Consider the following 17341-nt stretch of genomic DNA (forward strand, 5'->3'; position numbering starts at 1 on the left):
TATAATATCTGTCCCTTTCTGTCAGCAAAAAAAGGAACATTTTTTTTGAAACTCCAAAACAAATAATATCCGTGTAGAATAAAGGCAGAATTTTGGTTGTTTTTAAAATTCAGAACACAGATGAAATCAAAGTATGCAATGGTCTCTATATTCACATATTTCAAGTCTTTCTTCTTTTACATGAATTCATCTGAATCGTTGCCATCCTATAGGAAACAAAAATGAGAAACTGAAAAAGCCTTGAAGATAAATAAACTTAACACTTTGAATTTAAATTATAATCTTAACTGATAAGTCTGTTTCTCATCCCTCATTCTCAGGGTTCAGAAAGTAAAAAGCAAAAGAGCCAAATTCACTCCTGGCGTCTTGTCCGTCTTTATTGGTTCTCTGGAACAGCTGGCTTAGCAGGTACCACTGCACAGCCTGTCATGCCGAGTTACCATGGTTCCCAAACCATGACACACAGCCCATGTGATGCAGCACAGAGTGCCACAAATAGGACTAGAAGAAAACATGATTTTTCATAATAGCAGCTACAATTTACTAACAGCATGAAGCCCATATTTTTTTAAAAAGCCAAATAACCATGAGATGGTGGATGTCAATCTGTTTTACTACAGTAACTTTTACTATCTATATGCACCCTATAACATCATGTTATATACCTTAAATGGACATAATAAATATTTTTTAAAAAGGAACGATTGCTCCTTAAATAAACATAGCAAACACACACTGCCTCAATACTTTTATGCCAACAGCTGGACTAAATTCTGGTATGGTGTACCTCAAGACTGTCAAGGGTTTGGTTTGGTTTGGTTTTACGGTACTGAGGATCGAACCCAGCACCTCATGCATGCCAGGTAAGTGCTCTACCACTGAGCCACATCCCAGCCCTCAAAGTTGTCAGACTTCGCATGATGGCCTTATTTTCTCCCTTCCTCCCTTCCTTTCCTTCCTTGAAAAGTCCTTAGAAAGCCAAATATAAGGTATTTACCAAACTGGCCAGATTGATTAAAAGGAAACCTTCCATGACGGCAGAGAGAGTAAAGGCACTAGTTTTGTTCTATGGCTCACAAGTGAGTCCCAAAGATGTGGACCCCAGGCTCCTCCTCTGCCATATTCAGCAACAGTTCCCTCAGTGCCCTGGTACACTGGCTTGAGATTGTCACCATCTTGACACTGGTGCTGTTAGAGATGGTGACAGGACTTAGGCTTACATGTGCTCCTCTCTTTCCTGACAGCCTCTGTTAGGGACGGAGGGAAAACTGCCAGCCAGAGGCAGGTAGAAAACAGTGGCGATTCCAGGATGTCTGGGTTCATCCCCGGCTTTGTTCAGTGGCTGGCTCTGTGCTTCTCTTCCATTAGCACAAGGAACAGTGGCCACAGTACAGGTGCCTCAGGTAACTGCAAGAAGCAGACAGCTTGTATTCTGTCCAGGCACCAGGCTGGCTGAGCCAGAGTCAACTCAAGTAATAGCATCACCACTGTCTGAAGCATCACCATACATCTCCAAGCACCAGCTTCCTGCCCCAGTCACTCAGGATGAGCAACTCTTGGGCTGGTGACAGTGACACTGAAAGCATTACTCCCTACAGAGGCTCTGTGTGAGATCAGCAGAGTTTCTGCTTGCCTGAGGGCCTACGCTCTGGGGGATCAAAGAAACTTTTAACTACTTATCTGAGACCTGAGACTATTTGGACAACTTTTCTGTTTTAGGTTCCTTTTAACTTCGAGTCAATGTGCTTTTCAATTTAACAAAAAGGTTTCTTATTACTCTGTGATAAACTGATAAACCAAAGGAATTTTATAAGTGATTGTTTATGACTCCTAATAACAAATTTAGAAAGATTAAATTATAGATTGAAGACATAATCCTAAATAGAAGACTGATAATTCAAAGTTAAAACCAACTTCACAGTGAAAATATTCCTCCTGATAAACTTGTAAACGAGCCAATCAAGTCTTATCTTTTATAAACAGCCTTTAAATGAAAATTAACTGACCTTGCTGTCAAATTAAAGCATAAAGCCTGTATCTCCTAACAGAAGATGGTTACAAGAAGAATTAAAGCCTTTCCTTTTGAACTGGGGGTAAAGGGAGATATACAGGTCTATCCACTGAAAGGGAAATAAAAATACCCAATGTAAAGCTTCCTTGGGAACAAACCTGATTCAAACCTAGAGCTCAGGTACACAGCAAAGGAGGGCGAGGAGGGCAGCAGGGCCAGTAATCTTTGGCCTGAAAATTAATTTCCTAGTTCCGGAACTATTATTACTAATCAGATGGTGTTTCAATAAGTACAGTATACAGTTAGACCTCTGTATCTGTGGATTCAACTAAATGGAGATGGAAAATATTCTTTTAAAAAATCTGTACTGAACACGTGCATGTATATTTTCTTGTCATTATTTCTTCAACAGTGCAGTACAACTACTTACAGAGCGTTTACACTATTAGGTGTAAGTAACCTAGAGATGTTTTAAAGTATATGCGAAGACGTGTGTGGGTCAGATGCCAATACTTTGCCGTAGTGTAAGGGACATGAGCATCCGGATTTTGGTAACAGTGGGGGCTTTGGAATCAATGTCTCACATTTTAAAAATTCATGATAATTGGGAATGAGCATGTCCAAGGTCATAACATAATATAGAGGCCAGATTTTTGGTAAAAAAGAAAAAAAAAAAGAGCTTCTAAATGATAGAAAATTTCAGGCCAGGCGAGGTGGTGCATGCCTGTAATCTCACCACTTGGGAGGCTGAGGCACAAGGATCACTGTGAGTTCGAGGCCAGCCTGGGCTACATAGTAAGACCCTGTCTCAAAAAACCAATAAATAAGTGAAAGAAAGAAAATTTCATTAAGTGACAATAACCACAGCACAGACTGTAGTACTGGACTTAATTTAGTTTTACATTTGATTTGAAATATGTTAAAGACTTCTGCCAAACTGACCTGAGTTTCAAGAAGTCTAAGAATATCTTCCAGAAAAGAATATTTCTCATCTTTTGATACTGGTATTTTGTGGGGAAGTAACAACTTTAGACTAATCATGACTACAATAACTGGAAAGTCTGGAAAGATTTACAAATATGTGTCCTTGTTTACATTTTAAAACAGCCCCATGAAGTAACATCTCCACTTTGCTGATGAGGAAAACTGCTTGAGAGGCTAAACAGCTTGGTTAGATTTAGTACCTCACAGAAGTGGGAATAAGGACACTATTTTTAAACATTTTTGGAAGAATATTAGATCTAAACAATGTCTAAAATCTTATTAATTCCAATTTATGCACTAAGCGTGGTGTTCACCGGATGACCTTTAAGGGAAGCAGAGCTGCTTAACAGAACTTTCTGGAGGAATAGAAAAATTCTACGTCTGTCCTGATATGGTAGCTACTAGCCACACAGAGCTGGTATGACAGGAACACAAATTTTAATGGGGTTTTATTTACATTTAAACAGCACATGCAGTTAGTGGCTCGCATATGGTATGTCACTAAAGTATGTACTTTAAAACTATATAAGAAAGCCTGCAGTCTTCAAAATATATCCACACGGTTTCAATTTTCCATAAGGTCTGTTCAGTAACAGGTGAATTATGCTCCCTCTGACAGTGAGGTGCGACTCACTGAAATGATCAGATGTGGACGTTCAAAAGATCCCTTCAGCACTAGGCCATGGCTCACCATTTCCCTGGTCCCCGGGAAGACGAAAACAGCCAGTGTTGTCATTTAGGCTACAGTTTAAAATCTCAGGGTTTGTACTTTTACTTCCTTTTCAATTGAAGGTGATAATTTTATTCCTGCTTGATTACTCTGTAGAACTGAGTCACACCAAAACAGAAGATTGACAAATCAAGGCACTTTTACAGGCCTGAGAACAGAAAAAATGGGATGGGTGGGGGAGATGGGAAAAGTCCTGTGCTAAAAGTCAGGATCTGGAATGGCCCCCACAGAGGCTCAGGTGCTGCAGGTGTGGTTCGAAGCCCATGGTACTACTGGTGGAACTTTTAAGAGGCAGGGCTCATTGGCAGAAGCTACACTGGGGACCCCAGCCCCTTCCTGTCTTTCTTATTTCCTGGCTGCCATGAGGTGAGCAGCTTGCTCCGCCACCTGCTCCCACCTGAGACGCTGCCTTGCACTGGCCCAAAAGCAGTGAGGCCAAATGACCATGAACTGAAACCTCCAAAGGGTGACTCAAACTAAACTTTGCCTTTTTAAAGTTAATTATCTCAGGTATTTTGTATAGCATTGGAAGGCCAGCACATCCTGTATACTAATGGGCCTGTATTTCACAGTAAACAAGGCGTGACAATGTCTTTCCAAAAGTGACCGATACATGAGAAAGTCTGTAGGGAAGGTGGGGCAATGCCTAACAGAATCCAGCCTGAGTAGAGCACAACAGTTGGCATTCACAATGCCATTACAGCCAGTAACTCAATTATTAAAAATGTGGGCCAGGGATTTAGCTCAGTGGTTCTGCCACCTGCCTCGCAAGTGCAAGGTCCCAAGTATGATCCTCGGTACCAAAGGAGGGAAAAATGCTTAATGAATAACTTCAAGGCACAACATTCAAGCAAATAATCTTGAACACACCTGATTTGAAGACATATTTTCAGCTTTCATTAGTGATGAATAGCTCCTAGGGGAAAAGAAAACATTTAAAATAAGGTTATTCAGTCAACTGGCATTTCATGAACACTCACTACCTAGACTGAAGGATCAATGGGCCAGAAATCCCACCTATGTGAAAGCAAAAATTTACCTTTCCTTAAGCCACATGTTTTCTGAGTTCCACTCATTAATCCAACTGCCTCTATGACATCTTTTTAGCTGTCTCAAAGGTATTTTCAGATTTCTACACCTAATGAATGAGCTGTCCCTTGCCAATTTGATTCTTGTCCTGTCACTCCCTAGCTCAAAGAATGACGCTGTCCGTTCCACTTCAAACCAGAAACCCAGGAGTCCTTTTCAGCCCTCCCCTCAATTCCTATCATTTTACCCACGAATGCAGCTCTCATTGGCCTACTCTTCACTGCCATGACACCACCACAGTCCCAGCTACCATCACGTGTGGACAGTTGCCAGTCCCTCCTTAGCCGCCCACACCCACGCCGGTGCCCTTTGCAGTGACCTCCCCAAACTCAGTCCTCATGGTATTACCCTCCTGCTGGAAACCTTTGGGTGGTGTCGAGGTGTTCTTGGTACAAAGACGAACGGGACTGAAAAGGCCCCATGTGGACTGGCCCCTTCATCCATCCTCCTTTCACGCCTGATGACCCAGACATTCAGGGTTTTGGTCCTGTGTTTTACCTTGCTGCTTCCCATGAAGCATCTTTGCACACAGCTGCCTCTGCTTACAGCACTTCTGGGCCTTTTCAACTAGCTAGAGGAGTTCTGAGCTCAACTTCAAGAACCACAGCATTAGGGAAGCTGAGCTCGGTTACTCGTTCATTCATGACACACTGGCAATTCATTCTGCAGACATGCAAAGGACTGCCGCTTACACGGGGGTGCAACGCCGCACAAGTGCTTCTTTGGAGGCACCTGTAATTAACACAGCACTTCTGCTGAAGGCAGCAGCAGTGTGTGTGAGGTCAAGAAAAGGAGGGGCAGCCAAAGCATTTTCTTCAAGAGAAGGGGTAATTCTTTTAATCAATGACCTCACAGTTACCTCTTTTATATGTGGTTACTAAATTTACCCCACAAGTTCATTCCCACCCAATGTTACATAAAACCTATAAAGGCGCCCTCATTACTTACGTGAAATTTGGACCTAATTAAAACCTTTTAAACTACTGTACAATATAATTTTTCATTCTTTTATTTGCCTACATATAACCTTGCCAACCTTTTCATTCCTTGCCTCAAAGGCAGCATTGTACAGTAAGGATTGCAAAATTATAGCCTTGAGTTTGGATTCCCACTTTATCACTTATCAGCACAAACGGTCCCCACATAAATCTCCTCGCTGAAGTGACTGATATCGGCCTCGAAATCCTCCCCCTCAGTCTGCATACACTTATCCCATTGTTCTCATCACTGTCTGAAGCCGTTTTGGAAGTCCCCTTTCATGAATATCTTCGGTTGCACTGTCCTGGCTGCCTCCACATCCTGAATCAGTTCAAAACATTTACTTCTCGTGGTCATTTTGACTTTGGGGAAGGAGCAGAAGTCACGTAGTACCAGATTCCGTGAACGTGGCGGGTAAGGACACAACAATGTTTTTATCTCAGACATTGCCATACACATTCTGAATCAATTCATGACACTAGGGAGCTACGATGGCCCAACTAAAGCCCCTCAGGAAAGAGGACTTCCAGAACTGCCTCAGAAAGTGGCAAGAAAGATGAGATGAATATATTTGAGGCTAGGGGAGCATTTGAAGGAAGATTCATGGCAATGTGTTTTTTACTGTGATACATTTTTTTGAAACACATTTTTAAACTCACACTTTGTATAAAAACAGATGATAAATCCAAAGTTTAGCGCCTACTGCTGGAATTTCATCACAAACGCTGCAGGATATAACATGCAAATTACAGCTCTGGACATAGCAAGCAAACCCTTGATCTGTCACCACACCCATTCCTACAGGACGGCCTGCATCACGCTCTTCTAGTCTGCGGCAAGTGACAGAAAGCTATCTGTGCGGCAAGTATTAACAGCTACAAACAGAAACTGCTTTTGGTTTTCTGAGCCCTACAACGACTACTAAAAAAATACAAGTGACTAGTGACAGCTGAGAAACTGGAATGGTTAAACAAACTCCTGAAGCAAAGATTTCACCCAATAAAGCCTGGTAATTTCCCCCCTGGATTCAGATGAGTATTTTAAATGTTGCTGATACTATGAAAGAAAGTCCAGAAGGTATAGAAAGTCTTTCAGTTGATGGGTCTTGTTGACTGCAGCGCTTACCACGGTTTTTTTTGTTTGCTTCGATTTTGGTACTGGGGATCAAACTCGCGACCCTTGCACTTCTGAGGCAGGCAGTGGAACCACTGAGCTAAATCCCTGGCCTGCAATTTTTAAAACTAGTAAAATCATACTAAATGCAATATATTTTATTAATATATATCTGAATTCAAGACATAAAACGTAGTGTTTCTTTTCAGGTAAATTATAACATCTATAAATTCCTTGGTTATACTGAACAAGTACTACTTTGAAACTGGATTGAACAGACGGTAGGAGAGTGCAGAGAAGTGGACTCAAGTGTGGACTCGAGAATCAGACTGTGATATACCTGCTTCTCAAATTAGTCCTTCTTCCGCAAGGTGCAGACAACAAAAATATCCACTCGAGAAATAACACAATGAAACACTTTTAATATAGTGTCTGACAGGTGTTAAATTTTCAAAAATTTAGCTATTCTCCCTTAGTAAATCTTACAGGTAGATAAGTGCGGTTATGTTTCTAACATCTAACATTCGTGTCTCTAAAAAAAAATTATCGATCTGTACAGGGTACAAAAAGGCATGTTTTCAATTTTCCCCTAACTCTAAACTATGACCAAAACAGAATGAAATCCTCTAAATCAAGCATCACTCAGAATTTACAAACTTCACCACACTATCAGAGCTGATAATTTTTCTTTTATTCACACAATCCTAGGCCACAGCATACATTTAAGTCTACACATCAGTCTGTGTCTTGCTAGCAGACTTGTTGACTCGGGATAATGCTTTTATCCAAATGAAGTTAATCATTCTGCTTTAGCAGGATCCCCAACATGCGAATAACCAAAGGAAAAAGCACATGATCATAATACCTACATTTGGACCCAACAGCCTTTCTAAGATTTAAGGGTATTCCAAGGAAACTAGGTCAGGACAAAGCAAGACTTACCATTTCCAAAGGCAATATATGTTATTTACACCTTTATTTTGGTATACTTATAACAAATGATATCTATGAAAAACCATGGGGAAAACTACGACTAGAAGTCACGGGAATAATTTCTTTTCATTAAGAAAAATGAAGGGCCTGATGAGAGACAGCAGTACGTATTTACGCAGAGTCAGTGAAGTGGCTGAATGATGCCCCCTCCCACCCTACTCCAGAATGTCCACACTGTCATCTCTAATCCTCTCAATCTTTTACCTTATGGGGACAAAAGAGACTCCGAGGGCGCAGTTAAACTAAAGACTTTACAAGAGCAAGATTATCCCGGATTATCTGGATGATCCAATCTAGTCCCACTGTTCCTCAAAAGCAGAGCTTTTGTGGTTCGAGAGGGGGCAGAGCCTAAGGCCTTGAGAGAGTACAAGGGGCCATGAACCATGCCTGGACTTTGGGAAGCCTCAGAAGCTGGAAAAAAGATTCTTTCTGGAACCCCCAGAAAGGAACAGAGTTCTGTAGCACCTTGATTTTAGACCAGTGGGAGATTTGCTGAACTTCTAATCTACAGGACCAGAAGATAATAAATTTCTGTTGTTTTAATCAAATAAATGTGTGGCAGTTTGTTAGAGAAGCAGTAGAAAACTTGTATCATCTGTACCTCATAACTTTTTTTGCTAGTATTTTAGGAGCCAAATTGGATTTTAATTATTGTTCCAAAATATAGGGCAACGGGAGCAGATGTCCATTACTTTAAACTTTCAAGATGTAGAACGAGTTTTAAAAACAGCCCTGAGACTGACTAGTGTTGGCCACTCCAGCCAAGATGACTACATTTAAGCTGCACAGCTGAGCACGCGCAAGGCCCTGGGTTCTCCCCAGCACCACAGCAAACAGAACCACCATCATACAACCACTTATCATAGCACCTTTTCCTTTCTGAAGAACTTTTATAAGTCAAACTCTAAAGAAAAGCCACCATGGTTTGTCTAAAACAATCAGTTGTTTTGTTTCATAAATCCTCACATCCTGTCTCTATAAAGTGAACGGCACATGAATACAAATGCCTTGACTCATTCAAGGCGCTGGGCCTGTTACAGTGCCCTCCCAGTCTGATGTCATTCTTGGGGTTAATTCATGATTAAAACCAGCAGGGAACAATCTCAGAAGCCAACTCAGTGGCACAGCTCCAACATACCTAAGCTCATCCATTTCCTTCTTCTTCTTCATTTCTTCTTTTTCTCTCCTTTTCATTTCCTGAATTTGGGCTTTTTTTTCATTCCTCTCCTCTCGATCTCTGCCTTCTTTCTCTGCTGCTAGGTCTGGGAACCGCTCCAGTTTGGTCTTTTCTAATCGGTTCAGGATCTCATTCACTTTCTTCTCCACTGTTACAATTTTTACCTTGGGGAGAGATAGGGATGCGTGAATCTTTTTGTTTTTGTTTTTTCTCCCAGCAGAGGGGCAAGGCTTTCCAGGGGGTTATCAGCTCACTTTAGCTACCCCAGGAAGCATTACTGATGCTCAGCCCTCAGCGACAGTGGTGTCGGGACAGAACAGGTGGGGAGCCCTCACACCAGGACTCGTCTCCTGCACGACACTTACATCCTTCTGCCTGTGAAAGCCTATCTGCCCCACATCCATGTCAGCTGTCTTCTTCAGGTTCGACCACGGTGTGTACACCACACTAACGTTGTTCATCTTGCAGCCTGCCGAGAGAGAGGCTGTCTTCAACACACGGGCAGGGGGAAACTGCATGCCCCCCTCACCCCAACAAAGTCATCCAGCCCAGGAAGCCAAGCTTACTACTGTTCACAGCACCTGATGCTTTTCAAAAATCACCTCAAAAGGCAAATGGTGAAGTTCACATTAAACAAAACATAGACAGTTGGGCGTGGTGCACGCCTGTAATCCCAGCACTCAGGAGGCGGAGGCAAGGATCACTGTGAGTTCGAGGCCAGCCTGGGCTACTAGTGAGTTCCAGGTCAGTCTCAACTACATAGTGAGACCCAGTCTCAAAATAAATAAATAAATAAATTAATTAATTAATTATTTAAAAAAACAAAGCTTAGACAACATAATATGATGGAAAGCAAGGGTGTGGGGATTAGCTTCAGGGACTTCCAAGAATTTCCTAAAATTGAATCTAAAATGTAATCATGTGTGTGTGTGTGTGTGTGTGTGTGTGTGTGTGTGTGTGTGTGTGTTTTAAAGGACCAAATAAGGTTCCTGTTTTCTTAAAGGAGTCCCTAGATCAGCATAAGTCAAGCGGCAATACAGTGAGGGGTTCTGGAGATCAGGACTATATTCCGGCTCTATGACAAAGCTGCTGTGGCCCCTTAAGACCTCAGGGCTCCCTGAATCCTATATGAACTATGAAGCAATGGGATTAGGTTAGTAGGATTTTGCTTATTGCTGTTTTTTCAGTAGCAGAATCCTTTTTACCAAAGAAAGCAGGACCAGAGGTGTAGCTCAATAGCACCATACCTGCCTGGCAAGCACAAGGTCCTGAGTTCGATCCCTGGTACCACAAAAACAAAACAAACAACAACAACAACAACAAAAAACAAAGTAAAAATGCTCATTGAAGCAGGGCTGCTCTGGAAGAGAGGTGCCAGGAGCCTTCTCACTCCACTCCTCCCTGCCCCTCCACCTCGCCCACGGCTGGCCCTTTACCACCCTCCCAACCCCCCAGAGCAGCTCTGAGAAGCACAGGAAAATGGTCGGTCTGATGCTCCCTACTGCCTTTCCACATTAGATGGCTATAAACTAAAGTTCACATCCTTGCATACACTACAGAAAACTAGCAAGACCCATCTTACTGCGGATCAAAGGGAAGTCCCTACTAAAGGAACAAAATGACACCATGTGCCTCCTAAATGGAAAGGGAGAAATGTCGCTTACGTACTACTACTGCTCAAAAATGTATACGTGATTCTAGTTAAGAAGATGCACCAGCAAAATCCAAATCATGGGCAACGCTACAGCTGGTCCAGTCTTTAAAAGTCAATGTCCTTTGAAGATTGGTCTTCTGTTGCTCTAATGACTATTTTGTAAAAGACTTCCTAGTATACAAGACGCAATTGTTTCTAACTGTATATAGCTGCCAATTAGTTTTTGTTTTTACTTTGTCCTTTGTTATGTGTTATGACTCAGTGTGGATTTGTGTTTATATACAAATTTTATTTGTATGATTTCATGTTAAACCCCAAATAAATGCTTCCTTATGTGAAAAAAAAAAATTAAAAGTCAATGTCCTAACAGACAAAGGCAGCATGTACAGATAGTGGAGACCAAAGAGCTGGGACAGGAAAATCTACTGCACCATCCTACAACAGAAAAAATGCTATAAAGGCACTAGGACAGCGGTAAAACTTACATTTGGACTGTGTGTCAGGTAACAGTATTCTATTTATGCTAAATTCCTGAATCTGATCATTGTAATACAGTTGACCCTTAACTTATGAATGACTGGTATCTGAGGGCTAGCTGTAACTCAAGTTGGTTGTAAGTCAATACAGACAAGATCGGGCGTGTTCGGGGTGGTATGGCTGAAGACAGTTTTAAGTGAATACATCTGGGATCTGGATGTTTTCCTGGGAACACGGTATAGACAACAAGAGGCAGATGAATCTTCCGTTAACCTAATTAACCTGAGCTGTTTGTATGTCAGGCCAGTTGTAACTCAAGGGTGCACTGTAGTTCTTTAAGACAAGTCTTGGTTCTGTAAAAGACAGTTGTGGAAGGGTCACAGTAGCTACAATTTTCCTTCAAATGCCTCAGGGAATAAAGTTAATGAGTATGATATTTTTAGAAAGCAAAGAAATCTGAAAAATTTAAAAAGTGGTAAATCTAAATGAAGGGCATATGTGAACTGTAATTTTTTGCAACTTTCTTGTAGTTTAAAAGGTTTTTTTTTCAGAACAAAAACGTTTTTCTAAAACAAATATCCAGGTGCCAAGTGCTAGGAGAGAGCCAACCTGACCTACTTTCCAAGACTCTACAGGATGGGACAAGTACACAAGTCACTTCCATAAAAGGAGAAGGTGGCGTGGGGCGTCGGGAGACACAGGCGAAGTGCCGTGTGGCTCAGAGATGGCCAGGACCACTCCAAAGTGGGGGAGGGAAGGGCCCCAGACACTCAGACAGAAGACTGGGGTCGGGCGGCTCGCTTCAAATCCAGCCTCTACTGTACTGCAGAGCCCAGAGACCTCAGGCAATTTCCTTCATCCTCTTTAAGCTCAGTCAATAGAACGAAAATAATGACATCTAATTCAACAGGGGCGATGACTGGTCTGCAAAGCCAGGCAACCCATCAGTGTCAGAAATGACCACTCCTACCGCTACTGCCACATGGACCTGGGGCTTTAGCTTGGGTACACTCACATGATGACAAGGGCGACACAACTGGGGGCAGAAGGTTAGGCAGGGAAGGAAGGTAAAAGGTTGGAACACAGTAAATATTGGTGTGGCTGGAGTGTGAAACACCTGAAGACAGAATCTATAGCCAGATCAGAGATGCTTCACAGATGCCAATTTGAGGCGTCTGCACTGAACTTTATAGGCAAAGGAGGTCAGACATTTTCCAGGCTTCTGATGTGTAGTCTGATGAGACTCACCAGGTGCCACGGAGCAGGCTGCCTATGATTCCAGGCCCAGAACCCAGAACAGGCTGAGTCTACAAGTGTAATCCCCACACCCTCAGTGCTAGGCAGGGAGAGTGATCACCAGGCAGGGACATTCTGAACTCCACGTGTCGCAAGTGGCGGGTCCTCTGCGACCTCCTGGCAACAGCATCTTCTTCACCCTCAGCAGCACCCTCTGCCACTGACTCATGAAAGCAGACTCCAGGGCTTGGCTCCTTACTCTGTAGGCAGCCTGAACTGCGGAAAGCTGAGCAGGAGACAGGAGCGGAGATGGAAGAGGAGTTCAGTCTCCTAGCACTCCCTCCTCTTTCGGTTTGCTCTAGGACTAGTCCACCACGGAGACATTAAGAAGAAGGGGCTGATGAAGAATAAGGGGTGCACTGTTGTTCCAACACAGGTGCGTCTGTGAGCCAGGGGCATGGAAGGGGCTGGGTGCATGGAGGAGACTGGACCACAGAACAGACTGCTTCTATTTCTATTCCAGTAGCTGAAGATCTTAATTGCAGATCTCAGAAAATCCCATCCTATTCATAAAATGTGATACCCTAAAACTCGTTACAATTTGTTGATTTACAGAGTTGAAAATCAGCGGCTCCATAAGACAAGATTCCTACCTTCTTCGATGAAGTACTGGATTCATGACTAAGCCGGCATGAGCTTGTACTCAAGAAATACAGGCTGAGTGCCAGGGGAAGGGGGCTCCTGCCCCATGGGTATTCTCTCTCCAAATCGTATTTCTTTACAACAATCCTGTATCATCCTTCAACTGCAGATCAAACCAAAACTACCTCCACCCTAGCTAAGTCTATGTCCTGTGTCTAAATCATTCCTAGCAGGCCACTGCCCCCAAGCTGCCCTTTGTAATTGCCACCCTCACCCAACAATCATCCTTTGCCCTTACTGACTTTAGGTTAAATCTCATATACTAGAAATGAATAAGCATCAGCATAGCAGAAAGAAGTGCACACACAGACCCACTATCCTCAACCCACACTGCACATAAGAATCGCCTAGAACATTTTTTAAAAAAATAATGATACTCAAGGATTATGCCAGATAAGCTAAATAAGATCTCTGGGGAGGAAGGACAACATGATCAATTGACTTTGTAGCTTCACAACTTAAAGGAAGAAAAGAAATAGGAGAAGGAGGACAGAAAGAAAGAAAAAGTAGAAAAAAAATATGATTTAGAGACTCTAGTTCCAGAATCTAATGATAAATGATGGAAATAAAAACACTAGCATTGAAAATAAAGCTATGAGACATCTCTTACTTAGCTAGCAACATTATCAAATTTCTAAAAGTTGTTTACATAACCGTAAGTTTAGGCACACCTAGGTGATTCTATTCAAGGTAAGGAAAACAGTAAAACAAAGAGCCCACACTGACAGGATACTGGAGTCAGAGGTGGGAGATTAGCTTGGAGTTCTTTGGTAGCAGAACTGTCATCTGCTGTAGAGATACAATCTGCCATGCGTTTGACGAAAGCCAGTCAAGAGCACTCTGTAAAATGCAAGCCATTTCAGACATAAAGTCAGCGCTGATTCTGAGAGCACCTCTAGGAAACTGACCTTGAATGCTATTGGCCTTCACAAGCTGGGCACAGTCCACCAGAACTTCCTTGGGAATGTCTTCTATCTTCTCTCCCTGAAACACAAAAATACACTGAAAAGGTCTGTGACCTTGTGACCGGTCACCACGGGGCGCTGAGAGGGCACCTGCAGCCCTACTGCACGCAGCAGGCAGCGGCTCTGCAATTCTATCACAGACCACTGAAAAGTCAGTCAGGTCAGTTCGCTGTGTCCCCCAGGCGATGTTTATTTAAACTCAGGGAGGCCGAGTGCACAGAGTATACCAAGCATTACACTCGGTATAAAACATTCTGTGATTTCAATATTAACTGTAATTGTGTCTGAGTAACCCTTGCACTCTCTTCTCATCCTTACTTTTGGAGACCGGATGGGGAAATGGTGCCTATCTCTGACAACCGGATTTCTTCCTAGCTGAGTCTCTGTGGGACGACTCAGGGTGCTGGGTGTGGAACCTCAGCAGTAATCCGGGACAAGGTTCTCGGGTTAGATCTCAGCCATCCACCATGAGGAAGACAGAACACAAAGATGGCATTGATCCTTTTTCTCTACAGAAATCTGCTAAAGATCAGTAAGCAAAAGCGAGTGGAAATCAGTTCAGAACTGGCTCCTACTAGGACAGGATTACAGAAATGCGTATCTGAGAAAGAATTTTCCCCTTAATGGCTGAGATAAATTAAGTTTATTCTACTATGTTTCTACAACTTTTTACATTAAAAAAAATTTTTTTTTGTGGTGTTAGGGATAGAAATCAGGGTCTCACATGATATTCAAGCACTCTGCTACTGAGCTACGTCCCTCTATCCTGGGCACAACATTTTACATGTTTTAAATGGGAATCTCTCAAATACATACATTTTGACCAAAAGGGGGGTGGGTGGGATCTGAGTTCATCAGTAAAGAAATTTCCTAGATTATTTAAATAGAGGATTCTGAATTTAACATCTTAACACAATGCCATCATTACGAACATCCAAGACAGCAAATTGGCTTAGATTACTGTCAGTGATAAAATACAGAAAAAGTGACTGATCCTGTATTACTAAGAAAAGAAAGACAACTATCACTTTCTGACTACCTATATGTGAGGTAGAGTAAGCTGCCATACAGAATAGACTAGAGATCCTCACTGCACCCAAGAGCTGTGGCTTGGTGAACGGAAGGAACCAGGCCGAGGTCCCCATACCTAGTAAGTGACAGAGCTGAGAGATGACCCAGGCTTCATGCCACGCTCTCACACGGCCCTGGACCTTGGTGCCTATGCAGCTCTTGCAGCATGGTACAGCTGACATCCACGTCCCCAATTTCTCCTTACCTGCTGTGGCTGTCACTTTTCCTACAGCGATCTCTCCTTCCTGATTTGCTATTTCCAATATAATATGAGCAGACCAAAAAAAAAAGACACACATAAAACTAAAAACCCACCCAGCTTGGTGTTTTGCACTGAGTCAGAGGAATTTCACTCTAAGGGACCCTCAGTAAATGAAGACCTGGATTCTGTTGATGGGCTTTGTGCCACCGTATGCTGACAGAACAGGAAACCTGTGGATAGTTAAGATTTTTCCATGGATTAAAAAAATAAATAAAAATAAAAAACATAGGAAAGAATACCACTGAATGTCTATAACCTTCAAGGTTTGGGCTGGATTCAACCAAAAACAACACATACACACAGTGCTCAGTACACACCACACATTATTGTAAGTGCTTTAAGGTATGCTGCATGCCTTTAATCCCAGCACCACGGGAGGCTGAAGCAGGACGACTTCAAGCTGGAGTTCCATCTGAGCAACTCGGTGAACCAGTCTCAAATGAAACGAAAGGAGTAAGTAGCACAGCATCCCTAGTCCTCGCAGCGACCCAGTGATAAGGAACTGGACTATTCTACAGAGCAAACAGGCACAGGTAAGTAGCACGCAAGGTCGCACAGCTAATGAGGATCACAGCCAGGACTGAAGTCCAGCAGTCTGGCTGGCACCGCTTCGTCAGGCTGCATCTCCGACACTTAGTTGGCGTCTACCAAGTACAAGGCTAATCTGTTTACTGCGCAGATAGATCCAGCAGGTAAAAGTCCCGAACGGCACACTCTTCCTACCTGTGCAAATCACAGGCTTCCAGGAGACTGGAACTGGCGTCTACTCCAGCAATTAATTCCCGCGTAATTTGAGCTTGCAGCAGCCCCCGGTCAATCTGACACTCCAGAACCCCACTGAAAAGAAATCTCTGCCAAAGGCGCCCGGTCACACCCTTGCACCCCGCTTTATCTTCTCTAAATTCAACGGGTGCAAAATGGCCGCGACAGGTTGCCTAGGACAATGCGGAAATTGGCTCCAGCGCAGAGCTCAGAGCCCTCCTTTCTTCACAGCGTCGTCCTCAGAAATATCTCCAACACAGCCGAGGATGGGCCACACGTCTAACCTTGAGAGTAAACCAAGTTCATATTCTAGTCATAGTGAAGTCGCCCTAGGTATTTATGAAAATTGTTTTTAAGTTTTACAACTAAAAACTTTGGAAAACTGAGGAGACAGCAAATAGCAGTTTGAACTAACACAACATTCTTGAGGGCAATCTGACAAATAAGGGTTCCTAAATGATACACATCTTCTGACGCAGTAATTAATCCACAGCGGGGCACAGTGGCACACTTCTGTCTGCAGTCCCAGCTACTTAGGAGGCTGAGGCAGGAGGATCATTTGAGCCAAGAAGTTTGAGACCAGCCTGGACAATATAGCGAGACTCCACCTCAAGGAACAAAACGTACAAATGAAAAAGAATGTCTTGTTGGGGATTCATATACTGAAGCTATAAACCTACATTCTGATAAGGGAGCTTTCACTTTTGTTTGTTTGTGTTTGTTTTGAGAGGGTCATTCTTTATTTTATTTTTTTTGGTACCAGAGATTGAACTCAGGACCTTGCATTTGTGAGGCAGGCAGCAGAACCAGCGAGCTAAATCCCCGGCCCCAGGTCATTCATTTTTGTTTTTTGGTAGCAAGGATAAAACACAGAACCTTACGCTTGTGAGGAAGGCAGCAGAACCACTGAGCTAAATAAATCCCTGGCCCTGGGGTCATTGATTTTTGTTGTTTGTTTTTCTCTTTTGAGAAGGGCTCACTGTATAGGGGAGGCTGGCCTCAAACTCGGGGCAATCCTCCTGCATTGGCCTCCCAAGTGCTGGGATTACAGGCATTCACCACCACACCTGGCTTGGGAGTTTTTATATCAACTGTGGCACATCATCAGCTCGCTGAAGCCAACCAATGTAATCCATA

At 42.9% G+C, this 17341-nt stretch overlaps 1 protein-coding gene across 4 annotated transcripts in view; it reads right to left on the reverse strand.

Moving 5' to 3' along the window:
- Nucleotides 1–36: 36 nt before the first annotated feature.
- Nucleotides 37–17341, reverse strand: part of Ccdc25 (coiled-coil domain containing 25) — a 36002-nt gene continuing 18697 nt past the window's right edge. Inside the window, exons 6-10 of one of the 4 annotated variants that reach the window (XM_033765505.1) lie at nt 14053–14128; nt 9441–9544; nt 9037–9239; nt 4596–4641; nt 37–206 (exon numbers count right to left, since the gene is read on the reverse strand). In XM_033765505.1, the coding sequence (XP_033621396.1) occupies nt 177–206; nt 4596–4641; nt 9037–9239; nt 9441–9544; nt 14053–14128 (459 nt within the window). In that variant the 3' untranslated portion in view covers nt 37–176. The remainder of the gene's footprint in view (nt 207–4595; nt 4642–9036; nt 9240–9440; nt 9545–14052; nt 14129–17341) is intronic. The other 3 variants (XM_019207509.2, XM_033765506.1, XM_010623303.3) reach the window with 3 other exon arrangements.

The sequence above is a fragment of the Fukomys damarensis genome, unplaced genomic scaffold (genome assembly GCF_012274545.1).
Source record: "Fukomys damarensis isolate Sample0158 unplaced genomic scaffold, DMR_v1.0_HiC HiC_scaffold_18, whole genome shotgun sequence".
In the NCBI taxonomy this organism is placed as follows: domain Eukaryota; kingdom Metazoa; phylum Chordata; class Mammalia; order Rodentia; family Bathyergidae; genus Fukomys; species Fukomys damarensis.